Below are 21,907 nucleotides of genomic sequence, written 5' to 3' on the forward strand. Positions count from 1 at the left end.
TTTCCCTCTCTCTCTCTCTCTCTCTCGCTCACTCTTTCAGGTACAATATTTGAAGGTTGGCTCAAAGAGAAATATGTTTCTCTTTTTTTTCTTCTCACACATGTTCTTCTACCTTTTAATTTTGTCTTTCAAAAAGGGCCCCATCTGTGCCGATTCTTGTCAATGCACTTGTGTCGTGTGTTTGTGTGGAGGGAGGTATGCAATATGTTGTATTTTACCTTATTTTTACACACACATATGCGCACACAACACATATGTACGGCACAACACACTACTAGACATGAGTCTGGGCTCACCTGCTGTTTCGGAAGCCAATGTTCCCAGAGGTCCACAGTGTTTTGGGGAAGATTTATTTCCTGTCAGACACCTGACAATTTATTGTTAGAACGAGTAGCCACCTGGATCTTTAATTTTAAGACCCTTGATTCCTTCGGTGTCAATGTAGACTTTGATCTGAAGCCATTCTTGTGACTATTGTGTTTTTGCTATCCATTGTAAATAATGTTTGTAAGCCTATGTAGCCAAATTGTATCTATGATCTTATGTAATCCATTCATGCTTTTTTATATGTTCTATTTATATCTGTAAATCCACCAATGAAATCAAGCCACAGCCGGACATAAGTACAGACTCCTGTGTGTGTCCTTTCAAGTGATATAAACTAGTGACCTGCAGTGTTAGTCATTATACCCTCATTAAGACAGCTTGTCTGTCGAAACATTGGCTATTAAATTATTGCATCTGAGCTCCAAGAGTGTGAGGCTCTCCTTTTCTTTCCAAGACAATGTTACAACACCTTTCAGAAAAACAAAAAGAGGACAAAGTAGCAGATAGCCGTGTAGAGTACTTTTCAGACAACCCCTATGCAGTACATATAAAGCCAGATTTCTGTTGTACCAGTACTTTTTTGAGGGGAATGTTTGCTATGAACAAGAGAACCAATTCAAAAATTACACAATTTTACAAACTCTTCTACGAGTGTTGTGATTCTGCATGGGTACTCAAATATATTACATGACTTTATCTACGATGGCTTTGGGCAACTCAACACAGATTTTTTTTAAATGTGCCTTTCACTGTGTCTACATTGTGACCAGATTTCCTGGTCCCTCCATGTACACACATTTTTTGACACAAGTCAATGGTGCCACCTGTCAATGATTTTAGAGGGCGGTATAATGATGATTTAAATGGTTTCACATTGTCCAGATTCGTCTACACAAGATATCTAAACACAATGGGTCCCAAACTACCTCCAGAAGTGGTCAGGAAAAATCAGATCACAATCAGATCACATTGCGTCTTTTAATCTGGGCACAAATTAATGTGGACAATATCAGGACAAAGGACGCAAGTTAGAACCAAAGCTGCATTTAGTATGTTTTAACGTTCAGGAAAGTCCAATTGAATGGAAACGGTGCTGTACTGATCGACCAGTTGAAAAACTGGGAGCGATTAGATTGTGGGCTGGGGAATGCTGTCAGTACGGCCAATGTCCTTTAAATACGTCACTCACTGCTTCAAGCCACACCTCGCCACACCCACCAAATGACAGCAAACATACCTCACAGTATTTTCAGAAACGTACAAGTAGGTTTTGGGGAACAAGTACAAACCGTTCCACAACGTAGCAAATGTTCAAGCGAACTAAACGCACCTCGGGTATAAATGAGGCTAAAGAAACCAATACACAATCCACTTAATCCAAATCAGTTGACAGTCTTGCATCCAGTTTTAAATAATTAGCTTTTATTGATTTGAAACAATTACAATTAAGCACAGTCAGAAGGATTAACCAAAATAAACACATCATGTGATTGAATCAAGATATATAAACAAGTATCAGACAAATGAGGTCACATGATTACATATGTCCAGATCACACAGTGCAAGGCAGTAAATGTCTGCTCCACTTAAAGGGGCAATCAGCAGTTGAAACAATAACAAAGCACTCCATGCCACTGTTTTGGCAAAAAGCTGAGGGAGGGGCTGGAGAAATTGTTACCACTCTCAAATTCATAGACATAGTTATGTATGCAAGGACTGGCCATCCATGATATGAAAATAAAAGTGTTACCCACGTTTTGAGGCTACGCAGTGTTTGTTTACATTTGTTATTTTGTGGGGTTTTGATGGGGTATGACAGTGGAACTAAGCTCAAGAGGCATTTATAAGTTACATTCTTCAAGAATCAATGGGTACATATCATGAATGTTTATGTCTGAAAATGGATGTAGCAACTTTAACATAATAGAGGAAAGTTCAGCAAAGGAATATAGAGTGTTGGGCCAGGGGCCAGGGGAAAGCGGCCAGCGTCCAGGGGCAAGGCCCAAACAGAAAGCATTTATTGGGGAGTGGGAGAGCAAGTCAGTGAAAGACTGAATTTCAATTCCCAAAACAGTAAAAGCATTGCAGAGGCAACTTTTACTGGGAAAATACACATTAAATATGTAGAAATAGTTGTGGTGACTGTCTTCTGGTATGGATAAACTGTAAATGGTTATTTTCTATCAGGCAAAGATTAAGTCCATTTTAGTAGAGGTCCTTGCCACGTGATTAAGGTACTGTATTCTAAGAAATCTTACCCACTCAACGGCACAAGTGTGTACGACGTGCGTGCACACACATGCCATAACTTATACCATTGATATTGAAAGTGTGTTATGAGTTTCAGGGCTGCATCCAAAACGTTAACCATTCATTAATGAGTAAGATTTCATGTCATATACATTTATTACATACTGTATAGTATATACATTTCTCCAGTTAATTTATCACTTACATTGAGCATGTATCTACAGAGAGAAAGAGAGAGAAAGAGAGAGCGAGAGAAAGAGAGAGAGCGAGAGAAAGAGATAAAAATGTTCAGAATGCCTCCAACGACATTCAGTATTCAGTTCCACTTTCAATTTACAGTAGTCAACATCGTATTTGTACATTTCGTACAGTAGCTGTCTATTCAGAATGATTCTCTCTTCATAGCTTTTCGTCACCTAGATGAGTGTGTGTCATTGTCCTCAGTGTGTGTGTGTGTTTGTTTGTGTGCAGCCAGGAAGTGGCGAGGGCGTAGGTGTACTACGCTGCATATCTCTTTCATTACGAGCCTTACAGCAACTCCCTGTCGTGTACCACACATACACACTCTTTACATGTGTACTCATGTGTCCATGCACATCTACATGTGCCCTTTGACTATTCTGTTGCTCTGACTTCATAACCGGGGGTAGCACGGTTCTTGTTGGCAAATGGGAAACTACAGTGCAAGTCACCTCTATTGAGAATGAAATTGCTTTCTCTCTGTCCTCCTCCCATCTCTCTCTCTCTCTCTTTTTCCCTGTTCTCAGCTCTCTACCCTATTCACTAGTGCACTGATACACACCAAGTCTGTGACAGCTATATTTCTATTACAATATCTCCCTGTGGCTTTTATATTTTTTATATATTTTTTTTTAGGAAACACAAAGATCAGATTTCAAAAGCAACCACACGAGAAAACTTGACTTACAAAATGTTTAAAATACAGACTCATCCGAAGTAAAGTAGAAGAAAACATTGGAAATGGAGAATTGTCAGCTTAGAATATAAATATTAGTCTATATTACAGGGGTCTGAGTTTGTAAGGCTATGTGAGCAGACAGGGCACAGTAGTAAGGTTCAGAGAGACTGCTCGTCATAGACACCGATTGGGAGCGTTTTTTCTTCTCTCTTTAAAAGAATGCTGTCATTGTGGTCGTGTCAACCTAGCTAGTAGCATTAGCCTCTACGCAACATTAGCATACAGCTAACTTTAGATGTGGTATTCCTCTTTTAGGATCCCTTCAGGTAGGTTATACCCAGCTGAAAATTCTGTCTTTAGTTGTTTAGTGATTGTCATTAGTCAATTAACTGTGATATTAGATAATGAGTAAACCAGTATGAATTTTAATTACAAGTTAATTAACAAGTAACTAATTAGCATGTCTTTAGCATGAGATCGTTTTTGGAACTTGATATGGAATTATTCAGAATGAATCCGTTTACTGTATTGAAATCAATACAGTGCATCTCTGTTCAACAATTCTAGTGCATCATTGCCTGAATATGAACTGATGAATCAGGTCTCAGATGAATCAGGTCTCTGACAATCGTTTTCCTTGAATGACTCTTAGAATGACTACGTCCTGCACAGTGAATCATCATCTTCAAATGTAAATCACATTTCAAACTCTGAAGGGTGAGTGAATCAACTCAGTGTATCTCTCTACCACCGAATCAACTCTTGGTGGTGAATTGAATTAATCCAATCCAGGTTTCGGGCATACTGTAGTTAGATCTGAAGTCTGGAATGGCTGAGACCGGGACCTCAGTAAGTAAGTGGCACTTTGGGGGCAGGAAGGGTGATCTCTCTCTCTCTCTTGCTTCCCTCTGCCTTTCTCACACTCTATCTCTCTAACATATGGACACCCACACACACCTCCTCTCTTCCCTCTTGTCAAAAACACTAACACTAACACACACACACCCACACACAAAAACGTGTGCCCTCCTCACGCGCACGCCCTCTTGGCGTGCAGCATCTCGATGAGCAGGTTGTTGCAGGGCACCTCTCCACTCAGGTGCTTGTAGCAGAGGTAGTCCTCGGCCTGTGCCGACAAGGCCTTGAGCTCAGGCAGGCGCATCAGCAGCCGGCTGAACTTGTCCAGGTGCTGGGGGTAAGCACACATGGTGTACTCCAGCAGAGCCCCGTTCACCTGCTCCTGGACGCCCTCCACGAACGCCTGGCTCTCCAGTAGCTTCACATCTGAGGGGAGAAGAGACGGAAAGTTGTTGTTTTTTAACCTTAAACGCACAATTTGTAACTTTAAGTGTTGCTCTTGAACGTGTTTGAAAATTACATGTTGTGACTTGACGTGGGATGTGGAAGCATGACAAACAGCGGGCATCAATCCTTTGATTGAATCCCAGCCATTATCTTAGTGAAAACATGGATCCAACTGTGCATGTCTGCCTGTCAGTCTTTCTTTGTTTCTGTGTATGCTCGAGAGTATCTCAAGCAATTCCATGACGATGTGCACCCAGCACAAGGATATGTTGTACTATAGAGATACTAGCTAACATAAGTCTGTTTACGTGGGCTGTTATGTATAGAAGCACATACGAGCATAGCTCCAGCACTAGCTGGGCTAAGAGAGGGACAACAGCTTGTCGTCTTCCCAGATGAGGCTCCTTTCCTCGGGTTCAGCATGAGAGCACCGAGGGGGGAGCCCCTCACAATTGAATCAAAAGTTGTCGATAAAATTTTCAATACGGCTCAAAGGTGAAGCGAAAATTGCCCCTACAAATATGACCGAATTGCCTGAGGAAGAAAGAGATGAACGAATGACGACACACAGAAGGAGATGAGGAGAGAGTGAGCGAGCGAGGGAGATGGAGAGAGAGAGAGAGAGAGAGAGAGAGAGAGAGAGAGAGAGAGAGCGAGGCAGAAAACAGACATAAGCCACTCAGAACCCACACAAAGATCCACACTCTGCGCAAACGCCGGGGCCCTCTCAAGCACTCTTATTATTAAAAGCAGCTTTTGTTCACGGTGGGCTAGCTCTAAATTGCTACCGCTTAGGGGAATGTAGATGATAAAAGGCCATTTTCCCATCTACCGAGCACGGCGGATTCTGGCCTAGTGTCTGTCTGGAGAAAAACCGATGTGGGGGTCAATCCATTAAGCCTTCTTTGAGCGTGGTGCGCAACAAGGGCGACGCTCGTTGCCTTTGTAAACATAGCCTATTCAGAGCAGCCTAATTCGAATTAAGCCCATAACCTGTGCAAAGCGCCACTCCATTGAGACGAATCATTTAGCCTCTTAGAGCCATAAAGGGGACAAACTGCCAATATGCACAAATCCCCAAAATATATACCGACATATCAGCGCGCCATCCTTCTTTTGACAAATGAATTGCTTTGGATCAAACTCAAATTGAAGGAATTGCCAGTTATGTTTCAAAATGTGATAAATGAGGTAAGGTTGAGAAGCCATTGTGGGGCATTTCATTTACAACACCAATTACATTCATTTAAGCTCATGCTTTTTTGATTTCAGTAATTCAACCTAATTTAAGCACATGATTATTTGATTTCACATTCTCCAACAGTGCTCATTAAAACGCACCTGTAACTCAAGTACACCTAACAATTGTACCAAATGAGAGAACAAAAAAATATTGTATTAATTTCACATTTAATAGACCCTTTTCCAGTACACGACACACTGACGTCACGCACAGATGTCCGCGACTCTTGGCGGCATTAAGAAAGCCATCACCATCTGCACCCATTCAACATAGCCTAGATTTACGTTTTTATTACTTCTAAACAAAATAAAAATAAATAGCTCTCATACGCTTACAATTATGTTTTGAGTCTTGCTTTAACAGTCGTTAAGATTACATTTGGTTGTGATCTTTGCAAAATAACTATTTTGGATGCAGCAGCTGTTAGCTAGAAGGCTAACGCTCATTGATATAGGCAGTAGCAAAAGCTAGCCAAAGAGCCACTTTCCAGATTGAAGTATAAGTGCTTTTTTAAGTGTAATGCAGTTGATTTGCGAACAGGACTAACATCATTTTAAGCTGGACTTTCATACGAGCCTTAAAATCCCATTATAATCCAAAAGTAGTATGAAATGCACTCATAAGCAACATGTAAATAGCGGTTATTTTTGCTTGCGTTCTGTAAGAACTCGTTCGTGTTCTGCCACCAACTTGCAGGCATCGCCCTCATGCGGCACTGTTTGCAAACACAGAAAGGGGTCTATGTGACTGTGCCAAGAGACATACAGTAAACAAGAGCCACCATGGGAATCCCTATAGCTTCTCAGAGAATTGCTTATTATTGTTTCAAAGTGTATTGAAACTTTGTGAAGATGCACTTTAAACCAGGTTGGACTTGACATGACTTATTGGTCCACGAAGGGTGAATATCGAGGTAATATTTTCAATGCCTTCAGAAAGTATTCACACCTCCGGACTTGTTCCACATGTTGTTGTGTTACAGCCTGAATTTGAAATGGACTGAGATTTTTTTGTCACTGGCCTACACACAATACCCCAGAATGTCAAAGTGGAATTGTGTTTTTATAATAGTTTATTTACTTAATTAAAAATGAAAAGCTGAAATGAAAAGCTGAAATGAAAAGCTGAAATGTCTTGGGTCAATAAATATTCAACCCCTTTGTTATGGCTAAATAAGTTCAGGAGTCAAAATGTGCTTGACGAGAGACATAAGTTGCATGGACTCTGTGTGCAATAATAATGTTTAACATGATTTATGAATGACTATCTCATCTCTGTACCCCACACATACAATTATCTGTAATGTCCCTCAGTAGAGCAGTGAATTTCAAACACAGATTCAACCACAAAGAACATGGAGATTTTTCCAATGACTCGCAAAGGGCACCTATTTGTAGATTGGTCAAAATTGTAAAAAAGCAGGCAGTGAATATCCATTTGATGTATCAATACACCCAGTCACTACAAAGATACAGGCGTCCTTCTTAACTCAGTTGCCAGAGAGGAAGGAAACCGCTCAGGGATTTCACCATGAGGCCAATGTTGACTTTAAAACAGTTACAGAGTTTAATGTCTCTAATCGCACAAAACTGAGGGTGGATCATCAACATTGTAGTTAATCCACAATACTAACCTAAATGACAGAATGAAAAGAAGGATGCTTGTACAGAATAAAGAATATTCCAAAACATGCATCCTGTTTGCAACAAGTCACTAAATTAATACTGCAAAAAAATGTGGCAAAGCAATTAACTTTTTGTCCTGAATATAGTGTTATGTTTGGGGTAAATCCAATACAACACATTACTGAGTACGACTCTCCATATTTTCAAGCATAGTGGTGGCTGCAACATGTTGTGGGTATGCTTGTAATTGTTAAGGTCTGGGGAGGTTTTCAGGATAAAAAATAAACGGAATGGAGCTAAGCACAGGCAAAATCCAAGAAGAAAACCTGGTTTAGTCTGCTTTCCACCAGCCACTGGGAGATGAATTCACCTTTCAGCAGGACAATTAACTACAACGCAAAGCAAAATCTACACTTTAGTTGCTTACCAAGAACACAATAAATGTTCCTGAATGGCTGAGTTACAGTTTTGACTTAAATCTACTTGAAAATCTATCGCAAGACCTGAAAATGGTTGCGTAGCAATTATCAACAACCAATTTGACACAGCTTGAACATTTTTGAAAAGAATAATGGGCAAATATTGCAATCCAGGTGTGGAAAGCTCTTAGAGACCTACCCAGAAAGTGGTGTGAACGAGTTATTTCTGTATTTCATTTTTAAGAAATAAATATGGAGAATGGTCCATGCTATCCACGTTCCTTTGGACGTCCCAACACTGATGTTACCCCATTGAAGATTACATTTAAAATGGTTAAGGTAAGAGTTAAGGCTAGGTTTTAGAGTTGGGATGTCCCAAGGATCCGGGACAGCACTAAGCTATGGAGAACCCATGGCTGATCTCCCACTCGCAGGGGTCGAAGAGGACAAGGAACTTAATGGCGATTGGTCCACGGACCTTAATATAAAGTTAACATTTTCAACCCTTAATTAGGAGAGAATTATTTGTTATGGGGATATCCAGCTCCCCATGGTGGTCCCCTGTACATGCAATTGAATCTCCCACTCACCGGGGTTGAAGAGGATGAGGAACTTGAAGCAGGCAATTTCTCTGCGGTCCGCCTGTAGGGTCTGTAGTTTCTCAACTAGCTCCTGTCCTCTCTGCACCAGGCTTGTGAGAGTGGCTCCTGCCTGGGACGCTATGGACGCCAGCTCCACCTAGACCACAACATACACATGCATGAGTTTCAACATAGGAACTTTCCTCTATTTGTTTTATTTCTGGTCTCATTAAAAGGTACTCAGTGATATGCGTTTACCACAAGGAGCGGTGTGACTGACTTCCAACTTCTGTGCGTGTGTGCGTGCATGTGTGATGATGCTTGGTGATCATTGCACTCACCTCCTGCCCTGTGACCAGTAGCACGCTGCCCTCCTTGCCGTGTTGGACTTGCCTGGAGATGAAGTCCAACACCAGCAGCTCGCTCCAGCAGTTGTGAAGCAGCTTCATCTGATCTCCTACCTGATAGTAGACAGAAGGAATGAACATCCATTCAAACACACATATTTGGGGTGTGTTCCAAATACACAGATTCCCATGCTTTTGAATCCCCATGGCTTTGCTACATAAGGTAACAGACTTAAAATGATTTGGTTAAAATGACAACACCCAAGGTAATTAAAAACATTTGCTAAACTAAAGTGAACTATCCCTTTAACTATAAATTAACTTAATGTGGTTAACCAGAAGTAGTAGTAATGCACCATTACAGATATAAAATACAATTTATACAGTATAATCCAGAAAACCTTTCTGATATGACAAAAGATTATTGTAGTCTGCTTTTTGCGGCATAGTCAAGCTATGGATGATGAATTATCCATTATCCGTTATCCACTATCCATTATCCATTTCCTGAGTAGAAGCTGCATTTTGGGTAAATGTCACAAACAGCTACAAACCCAGAGAACAGCAACACTGTACAAACAAAATCAATATTCATTGCAATACAGCTTAACAACCAGCCCATCTCATCACATGACGAGAGTGTGAGCATGCTTGTTTGACAAACGTCAACATTCTTTGAATATCAGTTAAGTCTTCCATTTTATGGAAATTCACAAGCCAGGGACAAAAGCATGTCAACATCACCAAAGATACCGAGATATAGTATATGAACAGAGACCCATCGAGACATGGCCCCATTTAGTCTGGATTTTCTGTTGCCATGGCAAATGGATGCTATTTACCACCAAGTCGAGCTCTGTCACCACGAGGTCGGTTTTTCATTTATTTGTTGTAGCACAGCGAGTTCTTTAACACAAATACCAGACCGGATTCAATACACACTTCAGGAATTGCACAACAAACCATTGACACACAGCAATGTGAATGCAACAGAATATGTTGGGGGTTTTTCATTCGGAATACAGTGCACACCATAAAGACTCTAGTCTGTGGCATCCTACTGCTATTCCCCCATCTGCACCTATTGAAAATGTCAAGTACCTCAGAATTTTGATGGATTTTCTTTCTTCTCTCTCCATCTCCCAGCTCTCACTCGCCCATGGGTGAGTCCGTGAACTATTTCTAACAGTCAATGGTGAATACCACTCTAGGATTTAATATGAAGTGTATACTGCCTATTGTACAACCATTGAGGTGCCGGTTTAGGCAAAAGTATTGTGAGTGTGAAAAAAAAGATAATCTGAATTCATGAAAGTGATTATTTTGTACTATTAACCAACAGATAATCTGAATTCATGAAAGTGATTATTTTGTACTATTAACCAACAGATAATCTGAATTCATGAAAGTGATTATTTTGTACTATTAACCAACAGATAATCTGAATTCATGAAAGTGATTATTTTGTACTATTAACCAACAGATAATCTGAATTCATGAAAGTGATTATTTTGTACTATTAACCAACAGATAATCTGAATTCATGAAAGTGATTATTTTGTACTATTAACCAACAGATAATCTGAATTCATGAAAGTGATTATTTTGTACTATTAACCAACAGATAATCTGAATTCATGAAAGTGATTATTTTGTACTATTAACCAACAGATAATCTGAATTCATGAAAGTGATTATTTTGTACTATTAACCAACAGATAATCTGAATTCATGAAAGTGATTATTTTGTACTATTAACCAACAGATAATCTGAATTCATGAAAGTGATTATTTTGTACTATTAACCAACAGATAATCTGAATTCATGAAAGTGATTATTTTGTACTATTAACCAACAGATAATCTGAATTCATGAAAGTGATTATTTTGTACTATTAACCAACAGATAATCTGAATTCATGAAAGTGATTATTTTGTACTATTAACCAACAGATAATCTGAATTCATGAAAGTGATTATTTTGTACTATTAACCAACAGATAATCTGAATTCATGAAAGTGATTATTTTGTACTATTAACCAACAGATAATCTGAATTCATGAAAGTGATTATTTTGTACTATTAACCAACAGATAATCTGAATTCATGAAAGTGATTATTTTGTACTATTAACCAACAGATAATCTGAATTCATGAAAGTGATTATTTTGTACTATTAACCAACAGATAATCTGAATTCATGAAAGTGATTATTTTGTACTATTAACCAACAGATAATCTGAATTCATGAAAGTGATTATTTTGTACTATTAACCAACAGATAATCTGAATTCATGAAAGTGATTATTTTGTACTATTAACCAACAGATAATCTGAATTCATGAAAGTGATTATTTTGTACTATTAACCAACAGTCTGAACAACATGTTTTATATTTTTGTCTTGATACACAGCTAAACTAGAGCAGCTGTTCTGAGTGCATATGGTGCAATGCTAATGTCCACCTGGCTCATTCTATTGCTATAGCATGCCATGCTAGCAAGTCATTACACCTGGTAAATGAGGTAGAAGTTCCTTCCTGCAAGCCATTCTACTGTGAGGGGATTGACACACACCTGTCCAACACAGACATAGACACAAAGACCTGGAAACTACCCATCAACACGTGGTGAAGAGAGTCAATAAGGTAATGTATGCCACATCCACCATCGCACACACACACACACACACACACACAAACACACACATACATACACACAGCCCAGCTTAGTACTGGCATGAAAAACACATGGTAACCCATCTCCAGATATTGCCGTTTGTTACCAGCGTACCAGCGTAGCACCAGCATAGCACTGTTGAGTAAGTTTGCATGCACGCTAATAATTCTATATTAAACTGATTATGGGAGTAGGGTGAGTAGGGTGAGTATGGCATTAGTCATGTAAACACCTCTGATTATCTTAATGGTCGTTAAGGTCTTAATCGAAGTAAGCATACGTCGATTAAAACACCTAGATTTTTTAGCAATATTTTGATTTATTAGGACATGTAAACAGCAGTGTATTTGTTCTAGCATGAGCAGTGCGAGCCTCTCACTTTAGCGCCAGTGAAGTGAGTTCGGAAAATCAAAAAGAATGCATCTTAGAAATAGTTTTCACATTTAAAATCTATATGTCTGAACTCAGATTCAAATAGGCTTCATATTTATAATACTATTATAATATGGTTAAATATGAATATAATAATATGTGGTAGAACGTTTATTTTGATTGGCATTTATCCAAGTCCTATCAGGTAGCCTGATTTCAGATGTGTCCACGTTAACAGGAATATTAGGGAAAATGTAAATGTTTAAATCAAAGGATTATATTAATCTTACTATCCACAATAATCATAGTAAAATGGGGCGGCAGGTAGCCTATTGGTTAGAGCGTTGGACTATTAACCGAAAGGTTGCAAAATCGAATCCCTGAGCTGACAAGGTAAAAATCTGTCGTTCTGCCCCTGAACAAGGCAGTTAACCCACTGTTCCTAAACCGTTATCGAAAATAAGAATTTGTTCTTAACTGACTTGCCTAGTTAAATAAAGGTTAATTTTTTTTGCATGTAAACATACCTATTGACCTGAAGGAATATAATGTATTTCCATGCATTTTAGTATGATAATTTCAATCATTGGAAATATTTCCTTTTGTGTGTGTGTATGCTGTTGCCAGATCATTTTATGTTAATTTCTCTACCATAACCTGCCTCCAGCGTCATTTTAGAGAAGGAGTATTTCTGTCTGTAATGAAGCCCCTTTGTGGGGAAAAACTCATTCTGATTGGCTCGGTCTGGCTCCCCAGTGGGTGGGCCTATGCCCTCCCAGGACCACCCATGACTGCAACCCTGCCCAGTCATGTGAAATCCATAGATTAGGGCCTAATGAATTTATTTAAATTGACTGATTTCCTTAAATGAACTGTAACTCAGTAAAATCTTTGAAATTGTTGCATGTTGAATTTATAGTTTTGTTCAGTATATTAAATTGGGATTATGTATTATATAGGGATTATGTATTATATAGTGATTATGTATTATATAGTGTAGTGATTGGATAACAAATACCACAATTAAAATGATTTATTAGACATATATGATGACAATCAGATAATATGTATATCACACAGCTTATTTAGTAGCTTTCTCTCATCTTAGATCAAACAAACTTTCAGAAGTCTAGCTGTAGACTGAAGAAGACGCCAATTAATGGTCACTTTTAAAAACATTGAAGTAGATTTTGTAACGATTTGACTACGCAGAAAGCTGTAAAAATCTCAAATAAAACTTGATATTTTACAAATACTGTCTGTCCCTCCACATGGAAAACCCAAACACATTAACTAAACACTCTGGAGTACACATTCCACTCTTATCTACTGCAAGGAATGCCTTCAGTACCGGCAAAAATAACTGGGGACTTCTTGGCAAATAGTCCTGTTATTCATAGTCAACTGGTTTTATGTCTTAGTGCTCCTCCTACAGAAAGTGAAATTTGACTTTGGCTAATAGGTTCTTGTGGTGAAGCTTTTCACATTACATGAAGGTAGTTTGTGCTACGCCTCTTATTTTGTGTTATTTACTCTGTATATACTGTATCTACTATATCATACAGGACAACAAAGGCAAAGGGTATTATATATAAATGAATCTCAAACAATGTAATGTGTTATAAATTGAATAGAGTAATATAATTGCTATTGTCTGCTTCAGCCGTGAAAGGAAAGCCATACCATACCAAAATGTTTAACTGACCTTAAGAACAATAAGCCACACTAAACTGTTAACTATTCAAGTATTAATAAACACCCAGACCCTGAAAAATAAAACATTTCATCCATCAGCCATTGTACTGCTCTAAACCTTATCAAACCAAACAATGCTTCCATTGTGGGGAAAATATTGAAAGTAGGGACATGGTATTGCTTTATACAGCACGTTAAGAGGGTCCATTTCCTTTACATCAGCATAAAACTCAAGTGTTTTATTTTAGGAGAGATGAACACCGACCTCGACCTAACCAGGTTAAATCACTGCAAGTACGCTATTACCATTCATCACTATCACACACACACACGCTCCCACACACTGGCACTCACACACTGGCACTCACTCTCTCTCTCACACACACACACACACACACACACACACACACACACACACACACACACACACACACACACACACACACACACACACACACACACACACACACACACACACACACACACACACACACACACACACACACAAATAAAATATCCTCCCTAACTCACTCTAAATTAGTTCAGTCAACATCACCGTGAACCTTGGGAGAAGGGATAATAAGCAGATTGAGGCATAATTCAATCATTTGAAATAAAATGCTGCTTTATAAAAGATCTCTCAAAGATCTCTTCTCCTGACAACACTGTTCCATTCTGCCTCTCGGGATGGCCAAGAAGGGTTGACTTCATAAAATCTCTTCCAGATAGGAATGGATGAAGGTCAGACTGAAATTAATAGCGTTGGGTGACATACGGAACCACAGTGAAGAGATTGCCCTTTCCTGGCTCCTCTCCTCAATGTGTGAACCGAATGGCAGCGATGCGCGCCCACACAGTTCCTGCTGCAACTAGCATGCACCCGGTGCTCAAGTAGCTACAACGTGTCAGAGCATCTGTTTGTTCACCGCTGAAAGTCGGTAGCCCGAGTCACGCCTGACCAGAATGGGTCTTGAGGAGAGCATTGCGGGAGGGCAGCGGTTGAAGCCAAGTCAATTAGCCGTTCACCTCATGGTAGCATTACACAGAGCGAAAATCGATGGATTAGCCAGTTATCTTGAATAAACACTCACAAATAGCGTGCTACAATTCCCTGGTGTGTAAAGAATTCTAAAGTGGGATATGACTTATTAAGGTCAATTATAGCATGCCCATTCTGAGGTTGTGTGGAGTTATTTCAGAATATATAGTAAAGTTCAGACATCTCTCATAATGTCACTACTCTATGTCACCATAGTGACATACACTACCGTTCAAAAGTTTGGGGTCACTTAGAAATGTCCTTGTTTTTGAAAGAAAAGCACATTTTTTCATCCATTAAAATAACATCAAATTGATCAGCAATACAGTGTAGACATTGTTAATGTTGTAAATGACTATTGTAGCTGGAAACGGAATATTATGGAATATCTACAAAGGCATACAGAGGCCCATTATCAGCAACCATCACTCCTGTGTTCCAATGGCATGTTGTGTTAGCTAATCCAAGTTTATAATTTTAAAAGGCTAATTGATCATTAGAAAACCCTTTTGCAATTATGTGACTGATTTAATGACTGATTAAAGAAGCAATAAAACTGGCCTTCTTTAGACTAGTTGAGTATCTGGAGCATCAGCATTTTGTGGGTTTGATTACAGGCTCAAAATGTCCAGAAACAAAGATCTTTCTTCTGAAACTTGTCAGTCTATTCTTGTTATGAGAAATTAAGGCTATTCCATGCGAAAGATTGCCAAGAAACTGAAGATCTCGTACAACGATGTGTACTACTCCCTTCACAGAATAGCGCAAACTGGCTCTGACCAGAATATAAAGAGGAGTGGGAGGCCCCGGTGCACAACTGTGCAAGAGGACAAGTACATTAGAGTGTCTAGTTTGAGAAACAGACGCCTCACAAGTCCTCAACTGGCAGCTTCAGTAAATAGTACCCGCAAAACACCAGTCTCAACGTCAACAGTGAAGAGGCGACTCTGGGATGCTGGCCTTCTAGGCAGTTGCAAAGAAAAAGCCGTATCTCAGACTGGCCAATAAAAAGAAAAGATTAAGATGGACTAAAGTACACAGACACTGGACAGAGGAACTCTGCCTAGAAGGTCAGTCTAAAAGTATTTGGTTTCAAAAGTCAAATTTCATATATTGTGCAAATCAAACTTCGCCATTTTCTTGTTATTTTAAATTACAGATAGCCAGGGGCTTGCTCCATCACTCAGACATCATTTACATTTACATCATTTACCCGCCAGAACAGAGGTAGTAGGGATGATCAGGGATGTTCTCTTGGTATGTGCGTGAATTGGACCATTTTCCTGGACTGCTTAGCATTGTTAATGTAACGAGTACTTTTGGGTGTCAAGGAAAATGTACGGAGTAAAACGTTTTTTTAAAGTATTTAGGAATGTAGTGAAGTAAAGGTTGTCAAAAATATAAATAGTAATGTACAGATAACCCAAAAAACTACTTAAGTAGTACTTTAAAGTATTTTTACACCACTGCATATAACTAATATGTCAATGGCACAATGGTTAAAATGGTTAAAAGTCACTACAATGGTTAAAAGTCACTATTTTTTACATATTCATGGGAGACCATGTTGCACAGTTACATGTAGGTGGCTACTGTAATGCTAAGGCTAACTTGTTGACGCTGCTTGGTGGAATACCCCCTGGGCTGTGTGTGTTGAAAAGAAAGCTGTCACTGCTCTCTCAATTGTCATGGATACGGATGTGCTTCCTTGATTCCATCTGTCATCGTCTTTTCATCATGGTGGACACTTCTGCAGTAGGAAGTCCCAAATAAACAGCAGAATAATGTGTGCATGGCTGTCCATGCGTAAAATGGTAAATGTTGACAGTGTATGCGTGTGTATGTGCAAATGTGGGTGCGCTTGTCTGTATCCCAATGTTATTGCATTGGCGATTTCCACTCAGTTCAGGAATTGGTTATCATTTTCAGTGTTGAGTTTTTCCCAATTCATCACTTGAATTTCAATTCACATCCTGATATAGGAAATCACCCCAAAAAACAAAAACTGATACAATAACATATGTCATATGCCTTGAGAAAATATAACATTATGTATCCTCCATGTAATGATTCTCACAGGCCCCACTCAGGCCAATAATAAATATTAGACTACGGGCTCTGCACAATTTGAAACCTTTAAACCAGAAAGGGCTTTTGTCAGCCTTGTCTGTGCAAAAGGTCTTACCTGTAAGCCTGACGAAGACCTTTGTGGTTGATACATTGCTAATAAAACATCAGGAGCATCAAAACAGTGGGAAGGTTTTTTTGTCTTATTTCCACATGTCATTTTGTACCCTGTGGAGGTTTGTTGGATGTGTACAACACTTTTGTACTAATAAATTATTTTTTCCTGAAAAAAGTGTAAGGACGGCATATCATCTACAGTCTAAACCATCTCTGAGAAATTTGGAGGTTTCCAAATGATTAACAACTTTGCTTGGTATGACAACAAATTATTGACTCTTGGTTCCCTACCTTGAGCTCCTTGAAGAAGATGCAGCTTCGGGCCCACTCCACGATGGAGAAGAGCGTCTGGTCGGCCATGTGACACATTAGGCTGAAGGGGCTGAGTCTCTCCTGACCCTTGCCCCCCTGGCCACTCTGCTCCTGCTGAAGGTGAGCAGCGATCTTACTCTGCACCTGCAGCTCGTCCGGGTCACATCGCAGAAACTCCAGCACCAGCTGAGGCACCCCGGGGACCTGCGGAGAGCCCGGTCCAGAGTATACCTGCTCCGGGTAGGTGTAGCTGCCCACTACCGAGTCTGGGGAGCTTGTGTAGTGGTCCGGGTACTCGGACTTGATCGCCCTGCTGGGGAAGGAGGCGTACTGGTACTGGGGGGGTAAGGGTGCATGGGGGGGGAGTCCAGGCATAGCCATGCCCAGTGAGGGGGGTCCGTAGAGGCTGCGGTCGTAGTCTGTGGGGGCGATGGGGGTCGTGGTGGTGTGGAGGATGCCCTTGGGGAGCGGGTGGAGGCCCGGGAGACTGCCGGTGAAGGTATAGTCTGTCTGGGTGTCAGGGGAGAGCATCGGAGGGGTGGTCTCCATCTTGAGGCCGGTGGCTCGAATCAACGCTTTCTTCTGCTGCTTGAGGGCTCGGTCGCGCTTGTACATGGGGCCAAACTTATTCCGGCCTCCTCGCATGCGATCGGCACGGACAGCTGATGGAATGAGAGCAAGATCGAACGCCATTACTGTTATTCGATTCATTGCTAGCATTCACTCTGCAGAGGTTTAAGTTAGCATGTGAGAGTTCTTGGTAAAGCAATCAAAATGTGAACCAAAAATACACTAATAGAGCAATCTTTTTGTAGATTTAATGTATATATTTGAAAATATGGATTAAATCCATTGTAAAGTACATTTAATTTCCAGGGATAAACAAAAATGTTAGTTCTTGTTTTGTTATTATTCTGAATCCCAAAATAACTTTAAATTGCATTTAAAGAGCTTGCATTCAAGCTTGTTGTTTGATAATGATTTAATGACATATGAAGAATAACCTCATCCAAAGCTCTTCCAATTACTCAGTCATATTAGAAAACGTACTGTTCATACACGTTTTATCAAAGGCTACTGAAATAGTTTACCTGGAGCTATATTTTTTTAAATATAATTCCATAGCTAATATGCCCAAACATTGGCAAAAATATATATGCAACAACTGACAAACTATACTTATAATATAGCTCATTTTTCTTACGTTTCATTGATTAGAGACAAATATTTAATAACACCTATTTGATAATAAGCCTACCAACAGACAGACTATAATGCAGCCTATGAAAGCCTACTGTTGTAAAATAAAATATTTCACCAACACAAAGAGATAGATATGCAATTTCATCAAACAGATATCAAACTTGATCAAATCTGATTTATAGCCCCCAAAAAATATACAACAAGTAGACGTTTAAATATATTCATTTTAAAATCTGACTGCATGCCATGTTAAACCAAAATATGAACTAAATTAATCAAATAAAAATGATCTTACCTTCTAATCGCATTCCAACATTCAGGCATTTCTGAAACCGACAAAATGGACACCGTTTCCTCTGAGTTTTGTCAATTTTACAATCCTGGTTTTCTGCACATGTATACCTCTTATTATTTTGAACCGTTCTTTTGAAGAAACCCTGTGTGAGAGAGAGTTCATATAGACATGCCTATTAACAAAATAGCCAAGTTAAGATCATCATCAATGCTGCAATAAAATTAATACAAAAACGAAAATAATATTAATACATTTTAATTAATAAAAATGATAACGAATTTCTTGAGGGATATCATCTTGACGTAAATAAAAAGCCTTTTATAAAAAGAAATGATTGCGTCTTTTGCAGCCTACCTTACAGCTTTCACACGTCAGTAGTCCATAGTGGTATCCCGACACCTTATCGCCACAAACAGGACATAGCTCTTCCAAATCGACATCATAAGTGTACTCCATTCCGGTCAACGGAACACCTGGGAATGCACATGCCGGTGAGCAACAGGTAGTTTACAAATAAATCACTGTATTTAAAAATATATATATAAACTTTTTTAACTGTATCACCAGTATTCTGTCTTACATTTAGGACTATCAATTGTGTGTATTTCCACTAATCGGCCTAAATATTGGAAATATTGTCATATTTCATAAAAATTAACGGAATTTCTTTGCTTGTATTTTGGATGTGTGTAGCCTATGTGCATAAACAAAATTATCGGCAAACATGTAGCCTATCCTATTTCAGAAGAAAAGGCTAATTAAAACCTGATTACAATCTTTAATAAATCAAAGCGCAGGTATGCATATTCGATACCAATCTAATATTGTAAGAATTATTTTGTATCCTCAATAATCTGATCCATCAGAAATAGGCTTCGTATTTTGATCCTAGGCCTACGAAATTATGCACCGAAATGACGCACATTTAGCAAAGCTACATCATTTATGAACATGCATATTTTCAATTGAGCATCAAAACAAATACTTTACCAGCATTAACATAATTATTCTAAATCACCGCACTAAATTACAAGTTCATTGTTGAATGATGACATTCGGAAACCCGGAAAAGTAGTCTACGTACGCAGGCCATACCTGTTGGATCCCCAGCGTTATATTGGCTAGAACTGTAGTATTCGGTGTCCGTTCTCCTCTTGGCTAGAACGGTAGTAGGCTATTCAGTGTCAGTTTGGATATGCATCCACGGAGAAACGACTTCGAAACACGCGCTGTGGTTCTAACTTCATGAAATGAATAGGCCTATCCCGCAGGAATGATGATGGAGGAAGGAGCAGTGAGCAGCTCCCTACAATAACTGACTTTGCCTGATCGAGACCTACCATGTGCATGCCCACTGACAGACATACCCTCCTCATATTTACAGATTGTGAGGGTGGATCTGATTGGAAGGCATGTCACGCTGGTGAGGTAAGCGAAGGGAGACACCTCCTATCTGCTTGGCTAAGGTAGGTCTATAGAGTGACTGACATGTGGAGGGTTGACACGCTATAGATAAGTATTAGTGGCTTAATAAAAATGATAATGATTTTAGATTATACTTTAATCGTGAACTAACCAATATCACAAGAACCGCAGGCTACTTGATTTTGCCACTAAAATTACTAAAACTAGCATAACCAAAATAGGTCTACTTATATAACGCTATTTGGTAATAGGCCTACTGTCTTTTGTGGCCTCATATTTTGCGTGCCAAACCAATAAAATATATACCGTTGTATTACTATCGAATAATATAGGCCTACAATATGAATAAATAATCACTTATCATCAGTCTTTGATTAAATAAAATGTAAAATGTAAATAACAACACGGGACGTATAAAGGGAAGACTATGATACTGATGTGCCTTTGCAATACAGACGGCACACTGAACATAATGGGGGTTGAAGCAATGGAGCCAGATCACACAGTGCAGTCCTACCTAACCCATTATTGGAAAAGCGATCCGAAACGGAACCATTATTAAAATGCATTCACCTTGCACATGATTAATAGCTGAAAATACTTACTTGGGAACTTCAGGTGGTATATTTACTGACGTTGTTTAGATTTATTCAATAAGCATGCTATATGTGCTGCTCAGACATGAACAAAACAAACAAAGCAACAACTTTTGGTTTAGAGTTGGATTAAAAATGAGCGGGCGCTCAAATGTCGATAACTACGTTTCTCCTGCTTCTCCGGTTCAGCGTGTATACGTTTTGATTGGACTCCGTGCTCATGTGACATTGACTTTGGATAACGCTTTAGTTTTTTCTTCTTACGGTGACCTCACGGATAAGCTTTCAAATGCTGCTAAAAACTGTTTTCACAACTGCAACTTTCTATATAGCCTATTATTTTAACTGTGATGTAAAATATTACATGGCTGAATGGCCTAAATCCTATTATATTCAAAGGACTTTCTGTCAAGGTCACACACACTAATTAACGAGAAAATAAAATCAGATTGACCGTGCCTTGTGCTTTTCAACTCAACATATAAAAGTGCATTTTTTTTATATTTTTACTTTCCATAAATTCATTCCATAATCTTCAGTCTTGAATTACAATTAATGTTAGCCTATACCCCAGAATGTTGAGTGATGGTAGGCCTAATTATATTATTTTGTTGTTGTTGCATATATAAGTACATTTAATACAGGCTTATAAACGGTTGACTGCACATATTATGTCTGACTCTGGCTTTAATCAATAGTCTACGTAGAGATACTAGCTCACTCCTTATCATGTATTTATTATGTCTTTTGTCATAACTTGAGCATGCCTGACTAAGTCCTTGGAAACTGGAACATTTGAGAAATTACATTCCGAAATATTTGCCAGCAATATTATGCATAGCCTCCTCACCTGGAAATTGTAATTTTAGAATATTTCTCATATTAATGGTGAAGCTTTTTTTATTGTGTTAAATATAGTCCTCGTAAACTGGAAATCAGCGTCGTGGATGAGCTTAATAATGTCCTTGGGTAAAATCGAATCCACATTCAACCATTGTGCATAGCCCACTAGGCCTAAAGGCACTAATCCATTAGCCTATGTGATCTATATCTCTTTGCAGAGGAGCACAAAACTATTTCGTGAATAATGA

General features: G+C 39.0%; 1 protein-coding gene across 1 annotated transcript; it reads right to left on the reverse strand.

The window, feature by feature from the left end:
• Positions 1 to 1,732: 1,732 nt before the first annotated feature.
• Positions 1,733 to 20,163, reverse strand: nr5a1b (nuclear receptor subfamily 5, group A, member 1b). The gene is made up of 7 exons (XM_055875345.1): positions 19,891 to 20,163; positions 19,150 to 19,268; positions 18,796 to 18,937; positions 17,277 to 17,959; positions 9,011 to 9,130; positions 8,679 to 8,826; positions 1,733 to 4,780 (listed from the first exon to the last, which is right to left on the reverse strand). The coding sequence occupies exons 2-7, from the start codon at positions 19,249 to 19,251 to the stop codon at positions 4,527 to 4,529; spliced, it is 1,449 nt and encodes a 482-aa protein (XP_055731320.1). The 5' UTR covers positions 19,252 to 19,268; positions 19,891 to 20,163; the 3' UTR covers positions 1,733 to 4,526.
• Between the last annotated feature and the right edge of the window lie 1,744 nt (positions 20,164 to 21,907).

This window comes from Salvelinus fontinalis, chromosome 21, assembly GCF_029448725.1.
Source record: "Salvelinus fontinalis isolate EN_2023a chromosome 21, ASM2944872v1, whole genome shotgun sequence".
In the NCBI taxonomy this organism is placed as follows: Eukaryota; Metazoa; Chordata; class Actinopteri; order Salmoniformes; family Salmonidae; genus Salvelinus; species Salvelinus fontinalis.

Bases quoted from the DNA above. Each gene is read 5' to 3' on its own strand.
- nr5a1b (XM_055875345.1), bottom strand. From the start codon at position 19,251: ATGGAGTACACTTATGATGTCGATTTGGAAGAGCTATGTCCTGTTTGT. The intron at 17,960-18,795 runs GTAAGATCATTT...TCATTCCATCAG, and splicing joins TGTTGGAATGCGATTAGAAG to CTGTCCGTGCCGATCGCATG. The intron at 9,131-17,276 runs GTAGGGAACCAA...GTCTACTATCAG, and splicing joins TCTTCTTCAAGGAGCTCAAG to GTAGGAGATCAGATGAAGCT.